We start from the raw sequence: 22,879 nt of genomic DNA, 5'->3' as shown, positions 1-22,879 counted from the left end.
ATTTATTTACAGAGAGTGAGAGAGAGAGAGAGAGAGAGAGCGCGCGAGCAGGGGGAGGAGGAGAGGGAGAAAATCTCAAGTCAACTCCAGGCTGCATGTAGAGTCTGACACAGGGCTTAAGCCCAGGACCCTGAGATGATGACCTGAACCAAAATAAAGAGTTGGGCACTCAACTGACTAAGCCACCTAGGCACCCCAGCCTACCCTCATTTTAGGGAAAAAAACAAACAAAACAAACAAACCAAGGCCCTGAGGTTAAGCCACCTGCCCAAGCTCACAGGGCCAGTGGTTAGTGGTGTTTTCACTCAAAAGCTGCAGACTCCAAAGCCTGTACGCTTCTCTTCATGCTGGTGGTTCTGAGAATGGGACTGGGGCTCTAGTGTCTGTGCGATGGAATCTGCCTCCCTCTCATTCTCTCTAAACGAGCATAAGCAGACTCTTCTGAAGGCCCATAACTCGCACGCAGACTCTATGCAGCAGCAGATGTCAGAATCCAACATTTGAGAAAATGTAAAACAATGCTTTTCTTTTTTTTGTTTTGTTTTGGGAAACAGTTATTTTTCATTTAAAATTATTACTGATGTTAACACACAATGGCTTATTATTTTTAAAGTTTGGGACGCCTGGGTGGCTCACTCAGCTGGGTGACTGCCTTCCACTCAGGGCATGATCCTAGAGTCCCGGGATCGAGTCCCACATCAGGCTTCCTGCTGGGGTGGGGGGGATCTGCTTCTCCCTCTGACCCTCCACCCTCTTGTGCTCTCTCTTTCTCTCTCTAATAAACAAAATCATCAAAAATAATGAAATAAATAAAGTTTATTTATCTACTTATTTTTAAGTAATCTCTACATCCCACGTGGGACTTGAAATCACAACCCCCAAATCAAGAATCATACCCTCTTCCTATTAAGCTGCCCTGGTTTATAATTTTTAAATTATCAACAAGTAAATATTTTAAACTGTCCTCAGTTTAAATCTAAGACAATAAATATCAACACATATAATCCACTAAACGAAAGATCTTTGGAGTCCTCAATAATTTTTAAGCATGTAAATGGGTCTGCAATGAAAAGGTTCAGGAGCTGATATCCTTCCTTACTATCTACTAAAAAGAAATATAAGCTAGGTTTCTTTCTTCCCTTGTAAACTATACCAAATAATCAGGATAGTCTGGAGCTAGCACCAAAAACTATGTCCACACTCCACAACAAACATTACAGTCCAATGAACTCGGGCCTTTCTAACATTTTCCTTTGTTGACTCTTCAACAAAAAGTTAAATTCATCTTTAAAGATACTTCTGTGTGTTATATAATTAGAAAATACCTGTTCAGAGCCCATGAGACATTTAAAAGGCACAAGTTACATTTTTAAAAAGCGAAAAATTCAAGCTAAAAAAGCCAACCATCCTATCTGAATGTGGAAATTCAGCAAATCACATCACTGATTTCAACCTCATCTGGCCATTCCCCTGCTACACAGCATGGTTTTGAACCACCATTCTATCATATATGAAATGCAAAATGATTTCAGTAATTCTAAAGCAAAACATAATTAAATAGATATATTTGCTAGAGCTGAATGTGAGTCACTCACAGGGAGAGAGAGGTTTTTAGGATTATGTGACAGCACTTCGAATCACCACATCATTATCCTCATCACACCTGTCAACATGGGCTAAAGGAGGGGAAATATTTGCACAAATCAAATTTAATGTTTCATAACTAAGGCTATATTTAACCATATTTAACCTGTTCCTTAAAAATAGAAGAAATTTTACTTTGTATTTACATGTGAAATGACATAATTATAAAGTAAGGTCCATATTGCAGGAGATCAGAACGAAAGCCTGGAGGAGAATTAACATGAGTATACCCCATCAGCTGGCACTATGCTAAGCACATGGTGTATATTAATTTCAACTACCTTTTGGGACAGGTACCCTCTCTCCTATTTTGCTGATAAAGAATCTGAGGTTCAGAGAGGTTAACTTAATGCCTGAGATCACCAAGCTAATAAGTAGCAGAGGTGAAATTCACACACTTTCCTGACTATAAAGTTAATGCTTTTCACAAGATTTTATACCTCCCTAGAATTATTTTCAGAACTGAGTGCTTTGAAGTCTGAAGAGAATGAAATGAGAAGGCAAATACGACAGACAAAACATTTTTAAGGGCAACTGAACTTAAATAAAAACACCTCAAATGTACTTGTTTACAAACATCCCTAAAACAGTTCCGAGTTTGTCCATAATGGCATACCCAAGAACATGGCACTGGAGATAAAGGGAGCTACATCTCGTGTCCCCCAGAGTCTAGAACCTATGAAACCCTCCAGTCCTGAGCGACTCGAACACCACGCGGACTCGCATCCATCCTCTGAAATGGCTGTGGGGATGTTCTATGCTCTGAAAACTAGAGAAAGCTGGAGAAGATCAACAATTCCCACCTAGAGGTCATATTACAACCACAGGGGTATCTCCTTCAAACTGTGCTCGTCTTCCAGCGGAGCAAGAAGATGCTGGAACAAGAAGTCAGAACCATTGCTCCGGAAACATCCCTTGTCCAATAAGATGCTTTCTGAGAAACAAGAAAAGAAAAATTCCTGGAAACGAAGTCACATTCATTTCTGCCCTAGAAAGCAACCCAGCTGGCTGGCCTCAGGGATGGGACTTTCAGGGAGTTCTGAAGAGGGGCATCTTGCCTTGAGATTGATATAAGGGAAAACAAATTAGCAGCGTTCGATCTTCTCCACTAACTCCTCTGCACACATGTCCCCCCTGAGGCTCTCTGCTTCCAGCCTCTTGCCAGATTGGCTTTCTCACCTCTCCTTTCACTTGGTGCAGGAGCCACAGGGCTCATAAGTCCTTTCCCATGGGCTGCAGGTTGGGCGTCTGCTCCCAGGGGAGACAGGGAGCAACTCTCTCCCAGGCAGCTCCCACTGACCTCGGGGGTCCTGCTGAGAATATCCCAGTGTGCCAGATCTCTAGGAGCAGTTTCCCCCAAAACCCCTACGTATTCTCGTGTCCCGGGTCCCTAGGAGACCTTCCTGATCTCCACTCTCCTGCTCCCACCAGGGCTGAGGCTTCGGAGTCTCTGTTGTAAACGTCTCTCCACTAGGGCTACCCCACACAGATTTGTTTCCTGACCAAAACTTTCTACTTTCACATTGCTTTAATCTCTTCCTTTTCCACTCACCAATCCCCGGTGCAAACTGTCCTTGCAGCCCTGCACCAGAGGCTCACAGTTCAACTTCTGGTCCCCCAGGTTTCTGTGGACTGTCTAATCAATACCCCGAGCTCCCCCCGACTGAAGCCTGAATTCCTTAGAACAGAACACAAGACCTCCACCATCTGGCGTGCCCTGTGGCAAGCTCCAGATCCCATGCCCTCAGTTATCACGTCGTCCCCAAACCAGAAATGCAGTCCTCAGCTCACTTTCCTGGCTAAGTCCTAGCCAAATGCCAACCACCCACATCCCCGAGTATTTCCTGTCTCTGGACACTTGTCACATAACCAAGTGTAGTCCTTCGGTGGACTTCTCCTTCCACACCGATTCTAAGTTCATTAAGAACAGCTCTAAGATCACCTCCTATGCCATCGAAACTTAAGTAGAAATCATGGTAGAAGACCAATACCTGTTTCTGAAGAGCGTGCAGAATGGTCTGTACCTATACAGATATCAATATAACTTCCCTAGACTGAGGGCACAAACACCAACATTTATAAGGGACAGACATCTCTGTGACTACAAGGGCTTGAAACGTAAATGTCCGCTTGTAAACTCGGTAGGACAACAAAAATGCCAGCTTACGAAAAGGAAGACTCCTGTTGTGGTGCTGGGTACCCAAATCTCTTAGAGACAAAACATTTTCTGCAGATTAATGTCGCCTATGATTTTCTACACTTTGCAATTTAAGTTCATACTAGCTGGTAAAATAAATCCAATAGCTGGTAAAATAAATATTACAGAAGAACACGTTTTGAAGCTTCCCAGGGGAAAAAAAAAAAACATAATGTTCTAAAAGAGGTGGGAGGGACTGCCACAAACACGGAAAACTTTGCTGGAAACCAAGCTCTGGTGTGTTCTGAAACCAGACAGGCAAAGAGAAAGAACTGGAGTCCCACGTCCCTGTCCCCGCAGGCAGCGGCAACTCCCGCAAGCAGAGCCCCGGGATTAGGTATCTAGGACATGTCCGCAACACCCCCCCACAATGCCTGGGACAGAAGGATTTGAGACGCTCTGAGTCGGGGAACAAACACATAGGCCAGCGAGTGAGACACTCCCGGAGAAAACTGAGATTCTCGCACAGCTTACAAGATAAAAATGAAGGCACTCGTAACGAGAAAGCTTTCTGTGAAACTCGAAGGAAAATACCTAGTAGGGAAGGTTACCGTGTTACCCTTTCTACTGCGAGGCAGGCAGGATCCGAGTTCCCTTACCTGAGGCACAGGCACTTTCTGCGGGGTGTTCTGGGGTGATGGGTGGAGCTGTGCCCAAGGCTGGTGATGTGGGTGTGGGGGTGAAGACTGGTGGTGCAAGCCCGGGTGGGGCTGCATCGGTGGGCAGGTTGGCAACTGCTGGAAAGACGGCTGCTGCCCAGGATGCTGTTGGCCAGGCAGCAGTCGTTCCTGGATCGCTTGGGGATCTGCAAGGCCAACACCGGGACAACCGTTCGGTCTCATGTGCCCGGCCAACTCCCTCGGTGCTGAGGACATGCCCATAAACGGACGAGACGGCTGCAGGTTCCTGGGGCCCATATTCCTCTGTCCGATTCCCATGGCACCGGGGGGCTGGTGTGGCGGCTGAGGGTGGGGCATATTTGGATAACTGCCAACTTCCATCGGCATCCCGGCACTTCCGGGCCTGACCTGCGGAGGAGGAGTACCTGCCGGATTACTCATCGCTTTCATGGGTGACATGGGAGGTGGAGAGGCGTAAGTTCCCTGAGGCTGTGAAGGATGCATAGTTTGCGTGTTCATTTGGTTAAGTGAGCCGCTGGGGTGGATGGGCTGCTGGTGCATTAGTCCTTGACCACTGTTTGATGGGAATCCTACAGCATTGGGGTATCTTGGTACGGACTGATTCATTGGAGTATTATTTGTAAGGCCTAAATTTTGATTCATCCCTGTATTGTTAACTAATCCCTGATTTAGGTTACTGTAAGGATATCGAGAATACTGCCCTGAGTTGTTTATAGTAGGTGAGGGGACTGTCTGGCTCCGAGAACTAAAGGTAAGGGTCTGTGGCCTCACGGCCCCTTGCTGAGGAGGATTAGGGGAGAATCTGGGACTGTGGGCAACGGATTCTCCGTGGAGAGCAGTAGGGGGGTGATGGTGGAACTGCTGCACTGAGTGACGCAAGGAAGGCGCCATGCTGGGGCTCTGCGGGGGCACGTGGGACAGGTGGCCGGGGCCCGACGTGGCAATGAAAGGACTGCCCTGACTGAGGCTCTCCTGGCCTTGGGGAAACTGGCTCATCCTCTGCTGTGGCTGACCGTGCTGCTGCATGGAAAAATCCCCACGGGCCATGTAGCTGCCCATCTGCTGCAGGTGCTGAGGGTGGCCCTGCGCGGGGGGCCCCGACGGGGCGGGCTGGGGCGGCTGCGGCTGGGGCTGCTGCTGGTAGGGCGCCCGTATCTGGTCCGGCACCTGCACAGCCCGGGGGCCCCACATGGAGCCGCTGTCCACGAAAGACTGCCCGTGCCTCTCATTCTGCAGGCCAGGGTAGACTCCCATCTGACCGCCACCACTGCCGCCGTGGGGGACCTGAGGGACCGGAGGGGCGTGATACTGCGAGTGAGGAGACGCGAGCCCGTTCCCAGGGGCGCTGCTCATCATCCTGTTTGGCTGATCCATCAGATGCATCTTTTGTTGCTCGTACTGATTATAGTGATCGAAATGGGTCAACTTCGTCTGATTCTGATTCGTGGAGGGATGATGAAGGGATGGCTGCAAGGAGGCAAAGCCCTGGTCTATCGGCATTTGCTGACCCATGGGGTTCACGGGATTTTCAGGGTAACCACATTCTCCAAGGCCTTCGAGGCCTTCACTGAAAATATTCCCATCCTCGCCAAAAAGACTCATCATTCCCGGATCCGCCATCTTCTTCCAACACACGGCTCCTCCACACTACAGCTCAGGAGCTTGTCTGGGCTTCACCTCACCGAGGTGTCTGTCCTCAAAGCCTATAATCCTTAACTAATCTTCTTCATGTCATTCCGTATTTCTTTAATTCTCTTGGACCCTGCAGTGTCAGGCAAAGTCTGGATATAGGTCCTAGAAGAGAGCGGGGAGTGGGGGAGGGTGGCGGGGAGGGGGGAGAAAGAAAACAAAGAATTAGGAACAAATGATAAAAACTGCCAGTATTTTACACATTTGAATTTGGTTTCCATCAACAATACTAATCTAGCCCCCTTGCTGAGCTGTATTTTATAAATCTAGTTCACTTTAAGAGAAACTCATTAGCTTCTACCAGAAGCATTATTATGATCGGTTACTTAGAAAGCAAGCAAAACACTAACCTTAACCTTAAATTAATCCATTCACTCCACTTCCTAGCGCTCCATTCTTGGATGGAACAGAACAAAAGAACACAACATGAAGCAGCGGCAGCTGCCACAGCAGGCAAGCAGATGCATGAATATAGCCAAGCAGCCCATCTGCTGAACTAAAGCCCTGGAAATGCTCTGGTTACCAACAGCCCGCCCTTAACCTTATTCCCCTGAGCAGTGTAATCAGATGAGCAGCCGCGGCACCGAGGGCTGTGAAAAGCTCAACTTAGTTAAATTGACTAGAGGATTATACAAATAGCAAAATCAGTCATTTCGTACAAATTAGATATTTTCGGCCCACATACATCTACGTGACAGCAACAGAGGTGTCAAACGAGAACATGTCCACGATGACGTTCGACAAGAGAGCGTCCGTGATGATGGTGGGAAGCATGCCCTCGAACAGTATAATAACCTCATAAATCCATTACGTTCAACGGTAGGGATATACAAGTTGCAGAAAGAGATCAAAATAAAAGTTTTCGTTCTGCAAGAAGACCAGTTTCACTCATGGCTCTGGGCCCAGTGCATCCCCACTCTGCACTGGAGACTGAGAGGTCCGATCACAGGTCACGGTTCCCCAGCAGGTGCCAGACCCTGGGGATGGACCCAGAGCCCATGTGACTGCTCAGAGAAACCCCAGCTGCATGGAGTTACTAGACGATGACTGTTCTCATCAGAAGAAACTGAAAACTCCTCCTTCCCCCGCCAAACCAGTCAAAACTGAAAATCATAAGTTCAAATTATCCATGCAGGCTTCCCTCTTGCCTTTTCCTCTTCAGAGACAAGGCAGGATGAGAGCCGTGGGAGAAAAGCAAGACCGTCAGCATCCTGTGTTTATGGCACCAGGTATATATGCTACCTACTGCTCTACATTTTATTTAAACGATTCCTAAGAGATTTTGTGCATCTGATTAAAATAACCAGTTAAAGAATGCTTCACCAATCAAAAGAGGAAAGTGTTTTTGTCGAACGCTAATTAAATCAACAACCTAATAAAGAACTAATTCACATAGGAAAAATGTCCGAAATCTTAAACATCTTTGGAATTTAATTCATTTTTCCTCTTTCATAAGTCTACGAAGCATTGTGATACTGCCCAACTTGAAAAAAGCAGTATCTTGCTGAAAAATTTCAAAAGTGATGTTAGAAACAGGCTCAGTCATAAATTCTACTGACACACTTCGATACCAGCATGGGAATGAACAACGGGCAACCAGCACTGCTGAGAACTTACCGGTAAGAGAGAGAGGAAGAAAACCCAGTTCTGCCTGTCCTACTCTAACATATTCCTAACAAGGGGAGAATTTTGCTTACAGAAAACGTAAACAACATTCCTGTTCACTGTCAGAACTACAGACAGAACACCTGAGAAGGTCTGCAGGTCTGCAGTGTTCAGGTGACAGCTGTCAGCTAAAGTCAGAGGTCTCCTCACTCTGCCGCTAACTGCCATGAATTTTCTGATCGACTTTCTCCAAAACAGAGGTCAGAAGGGTGAAAATAAGGTGAGCATGAAAACCATTTTATTTACCGACATGCTGCTTTACTACATGACCACTTTCGAATCCAAAATAAAGAGACGCAGAAATCTTCAGTGCCAAATGCATCAAATATCTATAAACTGAATTTCCCTCTGAACAGCCTAAGCAGTCGGTCTTCATTTACTGAAGACCCATTCTAGCTTTCAAGGAACTAAATCTTACAGTGCACTTGCTAATAGCTTAAACTAGCCGTGCAGACTTACCACCTACCAAAGGAACCTTTCAAATTAGCTTAAGGAAGGTACAGTCTACTCATATGGACGGATGGCCTTGTTTCATAGGTTAACGGCTTCCCCCTCCAGGGTCCCCCACGCATCACAGGAGGCAATGCTACTGCGTGCATGGGGCTCCCCACCAGCTCTGGGGGACAGGCACGGATGGGGAGGGGACGGCCTGGTCCACTGAGCCCAGAGGCACAGCCAGCCTGGAGCAGCAGCTGCAGGCGTTGACGTTGACGCTACTTTGTATTAACTTAAGGCTGAGCAGAAAGGAGAAAGAGAACCTGCCTACAGGCTCCGGAAGGGACAAAACAGAACACTCACTGAGAGTAATCCTACCTGACGCATAGGCTTCCAGTTAGCCAATCTTTCCGACAAAGACTCACTCCATTTCCCAGCAGCAGGAAAAATGACAGCACTACCTGGTATCCGGCAAACGCACCACCCACCACAATTGAGCCCACCGTCAGGTGAGCTCTGGACACAGGCGTTCAGAAACTGAAGCTTGAGCCTGTCATTAGTGACCGCTCCTGCGTGCCGGGACGGCCACCATCACCCTTCTGCCCCTTTTCTGACCTCAAGACTTGGCTGGCGACTATGCTAGGAATCCATCTGGTAGCTGGATTTCATATTTCTGATCTGAGCTAATCTAATTAATTTATTTTGGTCTTTTTTAATTTGATCAAGTCCATTTGAATACCCACTTTCCTAAGTCACAGCTGCAACATATAATTTTGTTTCTATCAAAGATATTCATTTAGAACTCCTTTTTGGAGGCTGGCCGCTTCTCTACATTCAGTATCTACATTTTCTTTATCTAGATAGATCAGTTATTCAATGAGCCATCAAACCAGAGCCATGTCATTTTAAATTTTGTAGTAGTCACATTTTAAAATTAAACAAAAAAGAATGAAATTATGTTTAATAATAAATTTTATTTAACCCAATATATGCAAAATATTACCACTTCAAAAATGGATGAGACCATTTACATTTTTTGATACAGAGTCTGAACCCAAAGTATGTATTTTATACTTGCAGCATATCTCAATTTCTACTGGCCACATTTCAAGAAAAAAATGTGCACTTGGGGACAGCGGCTACCATGCTGGACAGCATAGTTACAGATTATTGAAAAGAAGACTAGAAATTCAAGTTGTCAGTGGTCTCCAATAATTCTCATAATTATCACTCAGATAATAAATATTCAAGTTGTCTTTATGTTTGATTTGGCTTTAAATAAAAAATCAAGCTAAATCCCAAATCGCATTTACTTATTCAAAATACATGTACTGAGTACCTACAACGATTTAGCCACTGGTCTAGGTACCAGAGATATATCAGCGAATAAAAACAAACAAAATTCCCTTTATCCTCATGGAACTCATCTGTAAATGACAGCACTTAGAGAAGAAAGATTCGGAGCTGATGAAAATTTAGGATAACATTTTACAAAATATTTCTTGGGAATTTATAATGACAAGTGTTTTAACTATGTGTGATATTAGATAGTAAACAGTACGGAAGCATACAGTGAAAGCATAATAATATAAGTTTCCACGGAGTGCCCTACTGGGCATGGGGTATTTTCTGAGACAAGAATGACAGTGCAGAAAGCGCATGCACGTCTGGGGGTGAAGAGGGGCCCAACGAGACAGCTCAAGCAAGAGAATCGCCCGCCTGCAATAGAGACCTCACTGTGAAACCCGTTATGAAAATCTGAGAATTAGCAAGTACTTTGGGGACCTTCTAATCCAAACCCCTATTCCTCTAACAGATTAAAAAACCCTTTTATAGACTAAGAGAAGTAAACGTCTTCTAAAAAATATTTTCATGACTAACAATATCCAAAGACGAAAGAGAGATGTATGGAAGAAATGGCAGCTTACTAGTAAGAGTAAATTACTAAAGGCCTAAATTGGGGTCTGTTTTGTTCAGATAAGTCACTAAATTGCTGACACCAACAAACAGAAGAGAGTTTCCTTTCAGACAAATGTTTTTAATTATACTATTTATAATTTTAAGGAAGCAACCACCTATTAGCACCATATTGAGGCTCCTGGTTGATTCTTGGGGGGAATAAGCAGGATGAAAACCGGCAGATCCTACAAAACAAGCCGCATGCAGAGGACCAGGGATGAAAGCAAGAGGCGTACAACAAGCCACGATGAAAGAAATAAGTTGTGCAAAAATATATATATCTTGAAGTGAATTTCTGACCACCTCAAACTTACATAAAAGATGAATGCTTAACTCCGCTGTTCTTCCCAGAGTAACACGGCAGTTCTGCAGCCAAGCTTCAATGTGGTATCACAGTGCCTGGGAAGCCGTATTTTCCACAGTCCAGCCACTTCTTATCCAGTTGTGTAAGTAGAGTGCTACTCTGGGGCCAACTTTTTTCATAAATAGCCAACATATATGGGCAAGTGTGGGATCAAAGGATAACTGCCTTTTAGATGATGAAGACTATTTTGTGTTCTGTAGCCTGATTTGTAATTGTTCTTTTTAAGTCTCTTTCCCCCCACCTCCAAAGAGCCTGAGGCATGTACCACGACTGTGACAGTGATTCTTGGGATTGGGTAAAGCATGTATCAGCATTTCTGTGGCAATGTCTAGCAGCTGGAAAAACACATGTAACCACCCGCAGTACAACCTGGGAAGAGGCCTCTCCATCATCAAGGTTACAAATCGTATCAAAAACAGGGAGAATCCATGAGCCGATGGGTGAACACACGCACGATAAAGGACTCAGCACCACTGAGTATTCATATTCATGGATCTGCTAGATCATGAGGCCTGTGGACAGTGATGCCCACTAATGGCCCCCAAGAGCCACTTGGGAAAGAGAAAGTCTACCCAGGCCAATGTTCGCCATGGGAGAAGGTATCCAACAGAAATGCCTCCAAGTCAGAAACATCAGTTGATCCCAAGTCCATTCTAGATTTGCCTCATGGATCAATTGGTGCCCCTTCTGAACCCCCCCACCCCCCAACCAGGGAAAGCCCACATTTTCTTCCTGATTAGTATGTTCAGGCAACGCCAATATGCTATGGATGGACTATCCCACACAACAGCCACGAGCCACATGTTGCTATTTAAATTAATTAAAACTAAATAAAATTTAACATTCAGGAACTCAGTCACACAAGTTACATTTCCAGTGCTCGCTGTGCATATATATATATGCACGTGCATACACGGAACATTTCTGTCATCGCAGAAACACCTATGGACAGCACTACTACATATTTCTTGTTAGAGGTAACCTTTTTAGACAAACACCATATTAGATAGTAGAAATTTTCTTTGATGAAAAATATTTTCTCCTGTTCAGAGTTCAAAGCATTCCTTCAAAGGTCCATACCTACCCCTTGTGATGAAATTTATAGTGCCTATTCCATTTAACACATTTTATGTTAATTAACTATTTTTCAACCTATAAAATTTCTTTGTGTAATATCACCCAACATATATTTCTATTTCTTAATGAATTAATTTTTGTTATGTTAAGAATGAGTCTCAACTATACAAAATACAACCCTTAAGAATAATTAATTTCAAAATCCTTTTCACTTATAATTGCCATATTACCATTGCCCTTTAATAAAGTACTTGCAAGTTTAAGTTTTATAACCAAGAATCTATGTAACTATAGAGTAAGGCCACTATTTTCCTTATGGGCTTTGTATATTACTTTCATTCACAATTTTACTGGAAGAAAAAAATATAGAAAAAACAAAAAAGGACTTGAAGTCCTTCAGAAGATCTATGCTGGTCCAAGCACCCTAAGAAAAATTTTTTTTAAATAATTTTTAAAAAGGTAAAATTGCATTTACAGTTGGCTTCCATTTATAACACTAGATAATCCCCCAATTTTCTGGTATCAATTGAAGAGATCCATTTTGTACAGGAAAAACTATGCTCAGAACTGATGTTGTATGAAGTGATGGTGGGCTTCACACCGGCATTCATTCATTCATTCATTCATTTCATTCATTTAAAAAATATTTAATGAGTGCCTACCCTGCTTAATGCATTTACCAGACCTCAGGGACAGAGAGTTGACCAGGACAGGCATGGCCCCTTCCCCGTGCAGCTTGCTATTCTAATAAATGCCCCTTGGATGGCCTGCGTATCCCAGCCACCAACCAACCTGCTAACCCGGCCTGCCTAATATCCCACAAGTGCACTTCTCTCGGTTCACACCGCCTCTGATGAAGTCAGGCCTTCGTGTGTTAGACAAGGACAGAACATGAAAGGCTGGCTGTTTCTCCCAAGTCCAGTCTCGACAAGTTCACCCAGCTGACAGAATGATCTTCCAAAACACAAAACACATCATCTTTCTCCCCTGATTAAAATCCTTGAAGGAGTTTCCACAATTCGCTTCAAGTCCAAATGCTCCAGCATGGGGGAAGGCACTTCATAATCGGATCTCTGTCAACCTCCATTCTAACCCCCAAACTCCCCAAGCACAAATACCTAGGCTGGGTCTATCAAACCACGGGAAGTTTACCAACAAGCAAACGTTCACTTCCTCACACCTTCCTTGCCTCCCCACCAGCCTCCTTACCCCTCCATCCTCACCCAATCACTGTCCAGTCTGCCATCTTTTTCCTCTCAGTTCCTTTGTTACCACCTTTGTGGGGAAACTTCCTGACTCTCAGCCCTTCTCCTCCTCCGGCTGATTTGGAAGCCCTCCCTAGTATTTGCGCTGCACTGGGCAAAGGGCTACAAAACCACTCAGCACAGTTGCTCTCCTCTGTTTCCTTTGCCATTTTTGAAGGGGGTCCCAGAAGTGCGGGCACTTCCTAGGAGCTGCTGAGAGATGCAGAATCCTGGGGTCCTAACCCAGACCTCCTGACCCAGAATCTGCATTTTATTAACATGCACCCCGTTGATGCCTACGCAGATGAAAATTTGGGAAGTCCTGCTCTCAAGACTCAGGCCCTCCAGCAGCTGTGGCTCTCAGTGCTCCTCAATCAACACGAGAATGAATAACCAACAATGAATAACTCATCCCAAAGAATTAAAAGCAAGTAATACAAAGTTGTACTATCTTACTGTTTGGGAAAGGTAGTCCTGGCATTCCTGACCAACAAAGAAACAAGACTAATGCTGACCTCATCCAGAGAATTATGAGGACTCCTTAGTGACAAATTTTAATTTGCAATGGTTTACAAGGACTGGGCTCTAAAAGTGGCTTAATTTTAAAGATACATCCATCTGCTTGCCAATCATTTTACATGACCCGCCCCCCAAAACTGCAGTTAACATTGATAGCTAACGCTGTGTTACCTAACACACTATTTCACAGGTTTCTTGCAGAAATCTTTCAGTTATTTCTACATAACTTTGAGAGTCTGCATATTCTGAACTGCTTTTCAGATAAAGATGGTTCTTTTTTCTATATAATGTTACTATATAATACATGGATGTCCTGCTGATCACAAACCATGGGGCCAGTGGTTTCCTCCAAGGCAATCCATGAAACAGCACTCAGCTAACAGTTCATACCAAGTGCATGGCAACAACACTAATTTTTTTTTTCTAAACTGGCCAAAAGGTACATACTGTCCTATAAATAAGTTGTGCCACTACACCACAAGAATCCTGGAAATCAATGTCCCGTAGAGAACAAGCTTTATGCCCTGCAATTCCACACTGAATTATCACTCTGAAATTATCTCCTTCAAAGACTAAGCCCACTGAGAAGGCAGCCAGCAGACAGCTAACCTGCTTGTCCCACCACAAGACATAAGAACAAGTCCATAGTGACCTTCCTTCCATACACAACTTTGCATGGCCCAGCAAAAGACCAGTACATTCTAAAAGCACTGAAAGTATTCAACATAATAAGGCAAAAGAAATGAGAAGAAACACCTATAAACATATCTGTACACACCATATCCATATATGTAAACAAGATATGTATCTCTGTAAAATATGTGAATCTATCCCATCTTCTTAATGCTATCTTAATTGTATTACAGACAAGGAGGAAACCAAACAGAGAAAGGTCCACAAATAGATAAATGATAATTTTTTTTAGTGTAATTTATCTGGGACAGGGAAAAACTAAACTTCAGAAATGTATTTCAATCCACCTAGCAAGGATGTTTATTGGACAGACTAATGGAAGAGTAAAACAAATTTTACAAAATTTGGTGACTGCTGGGTACATCTAGCTTAATACTGTAAAATATCCTGGCATACTTTAAACAAACAAAACACGGGTGATCTATAAAGGCAAATATGTCACATGTTTATTAGCCTATTTGAAAATATATTTCCCTATTCGCTCTATCTAGACCTATTTCAAGCAACTGACTACACACACACACACACACACACACACACACACACACACACACCATCTGGGTGAGAAGAGACTAGGAGGAGGAAAGGAAGGAGCTGCCTAGGGCCACCCTCTGTCCAGGGGCGCCCTGCTTGTCACAAACCCTTATAAAGCTGATCCTGAACCACTGAGAGATGCCACAGGGGGACACAGGCTACAGTGCTGAGGGACTTTAATAAAAAAAAAAAAAAAAAAAAAGGCAAACGGCCAACTGCTCTTGTAAGAACTGTGTTTTCTGTATACTTACTACAGCTGTCACTGATTAACTGATCTGGCAACTTCCTACATTCTTTTTCATTTTCAAGGGTTCTAAAAAGTTGAAAAGAGGATCTTGTCTCATCTGCCAGGGGGAGTTTAAAAACTCCCAATTCTGTACCCAACTCTGCCTGGTTTGAAATGCAGAGAGAGAAAGGTTGTAGTAAACAGTGTTCTCTGATACATACTACTAACATTCTTTTCCTTAGCAGAGGGGGAAAAGAACCTTTGGCAATATCACAGCTGAAAATAATTTATCATCTCTGCTAGAGGGGAGCACATGTGAGGAGAAGCCTTATCCATCACGAAGAAACCTCAGCACAGACACGGGCCAAGTGTCACGGGACGCGGGTAGAGGTCACACGGGAACCTGGAAGGTTTTTTTAAAAAAAGGAATTTCATGCAAAAGAGGAATACACAGGACTTTGAAAATCCAAATTTCTATCAGGGAAGCAAGTGATATAAAAGTGACAGGGAACTATAAAGGAAAGCTGAGGAGGTCCTTGGAAAAGCGTTACAAAAAAAGTTATTTTGGAAAACTGCACATGCTCTCAAAAAGGTATGTCTACAGGGGGAAAAGGAAGAAAACAAATGTCACTTATTCAGTAACTACATTAAGTCTCTATTTCAATATAAATTATACCAACAAAGGAAATGGAACTAAGGCTGGAATACGTTATAAACAGCTTCACATCCATTATATCGTGATATTCTGACTTATAACAAGGTTGGAAACATTTTTTCTGTGCCTCTGCCACTTATAAATGTAAGTTGGTTCTACAATGCCACCATCATCACAACTATTTGATAACCAAAACCATTACCAAAAACTATTCCAGGGATGCCTGGGTGGCTCAGTCATTAAGCGTCTCTGCCTGTGGCTCAGGTCGTGATTCCAGGGTCCTGGGATCAAGTCCCACATCGGGCTCCTTACCCAGCAGGGAGTCTGCTTCCCCCTCTGCCTGCTGCTCTCCCTGCTTGTGCTCTTTCTCTCTGACAAATAAATAATTTTTTTTTAATTAAAAAAAAAACTGGGGCGCCTGGGTGGCTCAGTGGGTTAAAGCCTCTGCCTTGGGCACAGGTCATGATCCCAGGATCGTGGGATCAAGCCCCACATCGGGCTCTCTGCTCAGTGGGGAGCCTGTTTCCCTTCCTCTCTCTCCTCCTGCCTCTCTGCCTACTTGGGATCTCTGTCTGTCAAATAAATAAATAAAATCTTTTTTAAAAATTTAAAAAAACTATTCTAAAATATAACAACTTATAATCAAAACCATCAATTTCATGCAGCTAAACAAGCCCGATATATCTTTAAGATTTTGTTTATTTATTTGAGAGAGAGAGAAAGTGAGACACAGAGCATGAGCAGAGGGGGAGGAGCAGAGAGGGAGAAGCGGACTCCACACTGAGCAGGGAGTCCCTGATGCAGTGGGGCTAGGTCCTAGGACCCTGAAATCATGATCTGAGCCAAAGGCAGACACATAACCAACTAAGACACCCAGGTACCCAAGTCTGATACACCTTTTAGCCAAGTTAAACGTCTTCATATTTGCACGTGATAAAGGACAACAGTTTTCTCCATAAACTCTATAATTTAACTTTACATTTTCCTGTGTCCACAGCAAAGGCTCAACACTAAACAAGCCCTTTTCCTTGTTAACCCAGAAGTTTTCTGAGCTTCCTTCCCCAGCTAGCTGAGCACTGTGCGCAAAATGAAATATCTTTTATACTATTCTAAGCAAATTCATTCATAACCCAAATCTGTCCCCCCATCAAATTACAATACATTCTTCAACAAATTCCTGTATTATTTTACTGCAGCACCATACTATTCTACGTTGCTGAAAGCTGACTGTAATGGCCACTTCTGCCTCAAATATTTCCCCTAAAACTCATTCAATGAAACATATCTCAGGTTAAGTAATTTTTACATGAGTGTACAAGATGCCTGATACTAGGCTGTTGTTCTAACTGGTAGGTAAACTTTATATTTCAGATTGAAAAGAGATCCCACTGATGTAGTTGGGAATTTCTACTTTGTGTTCGTTTTGATTAGAGATCAATATTAAGTTCACCTCGAGTGAGCAGGTAAAAGAGACTGTAACATGTTTAAAACAAACAAAAAAAGGCACAGTGAGAAGAGGAGCTACTACCAGGTGAGACATTTATTTCACATAATGAGGATGATCAAGATAATTTAAGGTCACCAATAAGATCTTATCATTGAAATTTATACTTGGTTTAATCCAAAATTACAAAAAGAACAGACACCTATCTACCCACCTGTAAAATACAGAGCTTCCTAAGGCCTCAGACTGCTGCACCCACCCATCGGTACGGCTTTTCCGAGTTTAACTAGTATACATCATTTGCCAATAAAATCATGGTGCAGGTAAGGAAATGAAAACAGTTAAATTTCATCAGCAATACACACGTCATATTACACCTACCCACATTGTTCATGTTCTTGTCCCATATTCATTATATCTCTAAACACACCCAAGTCCCATGCCACTTCTCAGAAATAATTTGAAAATATTCTCAGTTTCTCCTCTAAAGCAATTCCGCAGAACATAAAGGTTTTAGTCTAACCATGCTACCAAGAGTACAATGCCTTTAAAAACCAGTGGCTATGACAAACACATCTCCAATCTCTTAAAACAGCCTTACAGACTATGTATATAAATCAGAGCATCACATCACATAGAGTACTGCCGTGCACTACGTCTTCCAGACTGCCGTGAACACCTAGAAAGGGCACAAAGTGCTCCAGAAGACCACAGACCTCACACTGTACTTCAAAAGAGAATGCACAGGGGCGCCTGGGTGGCTCAGTGGGTTAAGCCGCTGCCTTTGGCTCAGGTCATGATCTCAGGGTCCTGGGATCGAGTCCCACATGGGGCTCTCTGCTCAGCAGGGAGCCTACTTCCCTCTCTCTCTCTCTGCCTGCCTCTCTATCTACTTGTGATTTCTCTCTGTCAAATAAATAAATAAAATCTTTAAAATGCAAACTATTAACCAAAATAAATAAATAAGTAAATAAAAGTGAACGCACAAGCCCTCCATGCCTGGGTTGGACAGCTGTCAAGATCAACGTCCCTTAGCACTAAAACTAAAACAGGGAGATTAAAGATTGTTTCTCACCGTGGTAAAGAGAAGAGCTTCAAAATACCATTTCGTATTTCAAATTGCTGAGATAATCAGTATTCAAATAATTGTTATCAGTTGCATACAAACTTGGTAGTTAGCAGCTTCTAACCTATCAGAATCAACTTTCTTGTAGAATGAATTTAAATTTTGTTACTTTTAATTTTTTGATTTTGCAAATATCTTTCATTTGAATAAATGATTTCCTGTTGAAACGTTAACTTGCAAATATAAAAAATATTTCAATACTTCTTTCATCATGAACCATTTTAAGTTCCATCAGTATTTACTAACCACCCAATAACAAGTATCACTGAAAACTAAAAAGTTATCTGGCATCCACAAACACTAGAATATCTGAAATAAATTTTGATTGTTAATTTCACCTGGCTCCTTGGTTCAGCTTATATTTAAGCATTTCAGATGTAAACTCAATATAAAACAACTATGTGAATGAACATGATAAAAATAATAACTGGTTCCTGATGAATCAAAATCATGTTTTATAAAATTATTTTTCTGCATTATACTATTCTTGTTTTTATATAAATATACTTTGAGTTCTTGAGCTTGTTTTTTTGTGAATTTTTCCTGACCCCGCCAATACTATCACTTGGTATTTTGTTGTTCTTGGGCAAAGTGCTTTGGTGGAGGAGATAAGAACAAAATGCACAGAAGCACAAGAACCCTCCCGTTAGCCCCATATAGCTTTTCAGTTAAGGGAAATTACATGAAGGTTAAAATCCTCTTCAGTCACACTAGCCACGTGGACGTGCTCAAAGGCACACGTGGCTAGTGGCTAACAACTGGATGCAGCAAACACAGAGCCTTGTTGACTTTCCACCACGGTGGAAAATACAGGTGGTTCTGGTCTAGAGGGCTCTGTCTAAGCAGAGATGTAGAGGGCAAGCAGGAGAACAGCAGGCAGAGGGGAGTAGAAGGGTGGAAGAAATCCACTCCTGAGGCTTAGGGAAGCAGGGTAGGTTCAGATGTCTGCAAATACCTCGATATGCCTTAAGTGAAGGCTCAATCTTGCAGGGCCTTACGATTCATTCTGAATTCAAGGAAAAGTCAAGCCACTCTCCCGTTTATAACCCATACAGTTTAGAAAGATGCACATTTTGGACAGAATCCCCCTTACTAGAGTGTGCATCACAGACTGGGAGAGGTGGGAATGGTACAGAGGAGGCACAAGAAGCCCAGTTTGAAGGCTCTTGCAGGAATTCAGGTAAAAGATGATGGTGCAGGGGCAAAAAGGAGAGGGACACACTGAAGGACAGAACTCCACAACCATCTGCCTCAGTTTCTGATCAGACACTGGAGGATGAAGAGTCTAGGATGACAGGGCTCTGGCTTGGGTAACCGAGCAGATGGTTATACCACTGACCGAAACATGGGGAACAGAAGACGACCAGAATTTACATGGGGCAGGGGAGAGTTGTAGAAATGATGCACACAGAGCCACCAAGGAAGCTATACAATTTAAAGGAGAAGAGCTCAAGAAAGAAAGCTGAGCTAGAGATAAGGCTGTCGGGGCCACTGACAAACAGAAGGGAGGCTGGGAGCAGATCAGATCACCCAGAAAGTGTGCTCACTGATAAGAGGAAAGAATAAGGGGAGAATCCTGAAGAATACCAACACTTAGGAGGCAGGCAGAAGCGTGCCTCTGCACAACAAAAACAAACATGGGGAAAAAAAGGAAGGAAAGAGTAAAGCTTTAAGAAGGAGGTGATCAACAGGTTCAAAAGCTACAGAGCAAGAACAGGGTCCACCAGACTCCACAGGCAGGTATCAGGAACTCTGCTGAGATCAGCTTCTAGGAAGCAGAGCCAGAAGCTCAAGGGCTGGAGTTAAAGCGGTGATGGGAGGACAGAAAAGCAGAGATGGCTGCCAGCCTCCCACACAGAAGGCAAAGAGACAACAGGCAGCAGCAGAGTGCACTGACCAAGGACTCGCATCTGCAGACTCAACATGAGAGAAAGGGGGTTTGTGCCCAAACACAACTCACGCAACCCCGGGGAAAATTCCTCAGTCTCCCTGTGCCTCAAGCTAAAATGGGGATAGCAACAGCTTGACTCCACAAGGGTGATTAGAATTCGGTATACTGGTAAAGTGCTGGGTGCCTGCCACAGGGTAAGCAGGTATAAGCATTTTTTAGGTAAGACACAGAACACTGACAGGAGACAGACATAAAAAGTGAGACGTCCAAGGAGGAGCATAGTAAAAGGGAAACAGCTAAGGGCATGAGTGTCAGAGGAGGGGGCAGGGGTGGGAGAAGACCCATGCACCGGGCATGGGATGTGCCTCTTTCAACAGGACAAGCAGAAGAATGGGCACAGATAGAACTAACAAAAAGTAAATATGGCTTCATTCCCATGGCTTTGGCTGGCTTGTTGAATTCCAAAGGAGGCAGTGGTCCTGAGGTATAAGTTTTTAAAGAAAGAAAATGAAGACAAAAAATAAGTGGAAAGATACACTGTGCTCATGGATTGAAGAATTAATGTTATAAAATGTCCAGACACAGGAGCACCTGGGTGGCTCAGCAGGTAAAGGGTCTGCCTTCGGCTCAGGTCATGATCTCAGGGTCCTGGGATCGAGCCCTGCATCAGGCTCCCTGCTCAGCAGGGAGTCTGCTTCTCCCCCTAACCCTGCTCTCTCTGTATGTTCACACACACTCTCTCTCTCAAATAAATAAATAAAAGAAAATCTTTAAAAAGTAAAATGTCCACACTTTGGAATTCAACAAGCCAGCCAAAAGCAATCTCTAGATTCAATACAATCCCTATGAAAATTCCAGTGGCATTTTTCACAGAAATAGAACAAACAAGCCTAAAACTTGTATGGAACCACACATCAAAATCTGTATGGAACCCACACATCAAAAGAGAAAGTGGCATGGTCACAGGGCACGATGAACCCACTGAGGTCTGAGACCAACGGTGAAATGACATCTGGTTCTAGAAATGGTAATTCCATCTATCTCTAATTCATGAGGACTAAATTAGTGTATACACAAAGCACTTAAGACAGTCCCTGGCACACAGTTAGTAGGCAATGCAGATGATCAGACAACTTTCTCCTTCAATGTGAGAAATTTAAATATGCAAAATGTGTCAATCAGGCTGTGTGGCCTTGATCCAGTTAGTTAGCCTCTCTGGTTCTTGGTTCTTCATCTGTAGAGAGGGGAGTGGAAAGGTAGTGGAACAAAATGGCAAATGCCTTATTGGTCTAACCCACTAAAGTAATTCACAATTAGAAATGGGCGCCTGGGTGGCTCAGTGGGTTAGGCCGCTGCCTTCGGCTCAGGTCATGATCTCAGGGTCCTGGGATCGAGTCCCACATCGGGCTCTCTGCTCAGCAGGGAGCCTGCTTCCTCCTTTCTCTCTGCCTGCCTCTCTGCCTGCTTGTGATCTCTCTCTGTCAAATAAATAAATAAAATCTTTAAAAAAAAAAAAAAAAAAAAAGAAATAGGTGAAGTACAGATGTCCTCTTCTGAAATTCACACTTCCAGTGATAGAAAAGTAATCAAAATTTCAGAAAGCACAGATAATTAATAAAAAGTGACTATTCAGATAAATCAAACTTGACACATATATTATGTAAATAATTCAGTAACTCTGAAGTACAGTTACCACTCTACAGAATTCATTCTGAATTCATGGAGAAGTAAATCACTCTAAAGTTTTTAAGCTATGCTATTTAGAAAGATACACATTTTGGAAGGAATACCCCATTACTGAAATGTGGGAACCACTAATCACTCAAGTAAATGTTCTCCCCAAAGGTAAATTAGCACCCGGTTTACATTGTAAGATTAGGAAACCACCATTTCTCAGAACACGTTCCCTTGGAAGGCTATAAAGGGGCATCCCAGGGCATCCCTCTGCCTCAAGCCACCTAGACAAAGGGAGGTGAGGCCATGGACACCTGCAGGTACCTCTTCACGAAAAAGGCCTCAGAGTCCTGCCAGGTCCTTTCCTAAATGTCTGAAGTGTTGGTCCAAAGACCAAGCAGTCACCTAAAGCACACAATCTCTCCCTAATCACCAATAATATAAACTCTTGGTCACAGAACTGTAATCCTTCCATTAAATTAACATTTTAAGGGTTCAGAATATAACTACAAGGCATCCTATAAAACCCTGAAGAAATGGATGCTAAGTGTATTCTTCCCATTTCCCAGTTATTTGCTGCACAAACTTGAGAAATGATCTCTTCAATTTCCTTTTCCAAAAGCAAAATAGGTTAATGTCAGCTGTCATCTTCAGGGATGCTGTAAGGACAACTTCTTCAAATTCCTACCATAAATATACTTACTCTAAAAAATATATTAAAATTTTTTATTATCCATTATGATTAGTCTTAAAGGTCTAGCTTAGGACATTTATTTACTCAGATTCCCTGACTATACAGATGGAAGAGCTCTCCAGTTTAAAACATACACACACACACACAATTTCAGTATCTACAACTTTAAAAACTTCTAGAGAAGATCACAGAACAATTCTTTAAAACATCTCCTTCCCGAACAAGCCACCATCAGTAGGTTTCCCCATATTTGAAATCTAGAACAGCACATCTTTTCAGTTCTCAGGGCTTCAGCCACAAGCCCAACAGGTCCCTTCTCTAAAGCCCCCAGAAGTGGGGAAACTGTGATTGTGGCCAGCAGGGTGCTGTGCCCATTGCTGTGCCTGGGCTGTGGGCTCCTGGAATACCACTTCTGTGTCTTCATTTTATCCCCAGTATTTATCACCATGGCTAGAATAAAGCAGGAACACGCACACGCTTGCAGAAGAAATAAAAAGTTAAAGAGTTT

General features: G+C 43.2%; 1 protein-coding gene across 6 annotated transcripts in view; it reads right to left on the bottom strand.

Moving 5' to 3' along the window:
• The window catches only part of CHD7 (chromodomain helicase DNA binding protein 7), a 188,535-nt gene that overhangs the window by 118,536 nt on the left and 47,120 nt on the right, over positions 1-22,879 (bottom strand). For all 6 annotated transcript variants that reach the window (XM_032316781.1, XM_032316780.1, XM_032316782.1 and 3 more), the window contains one exon: positions 4,441-6,276. In XM_032316781.1, the coding sequence (XP_032172672.1) occupies positions 4,441-6,102 (1,662 nt within the window). In that variant the 5' untranslated portion in view covers positions 6,103-6,276. The remainder of the gene's footprint in view (positions 1-4,440; positions 6,277-22,879) is intronic.

This window comes from Mustela erminea, chromosome 16, assembly GCF_009829155.1.
Source record: "Mustela erminea isolate mMusErm1 chromosome 16, mMusErm1.Pri, whole genome shotgun sequence".
Taxonomy (NCBI): Eukaryota; Metazoa; Chordata; class Mammalia; order Carnivora; family Mustelidae; genus Mustela; species Mustela erminea.
The sequence above is the reverse complement of the archived record's forward strand: the minus strand, read 5'-3'. Positions and strand labels throughout refer to the sequence as shown.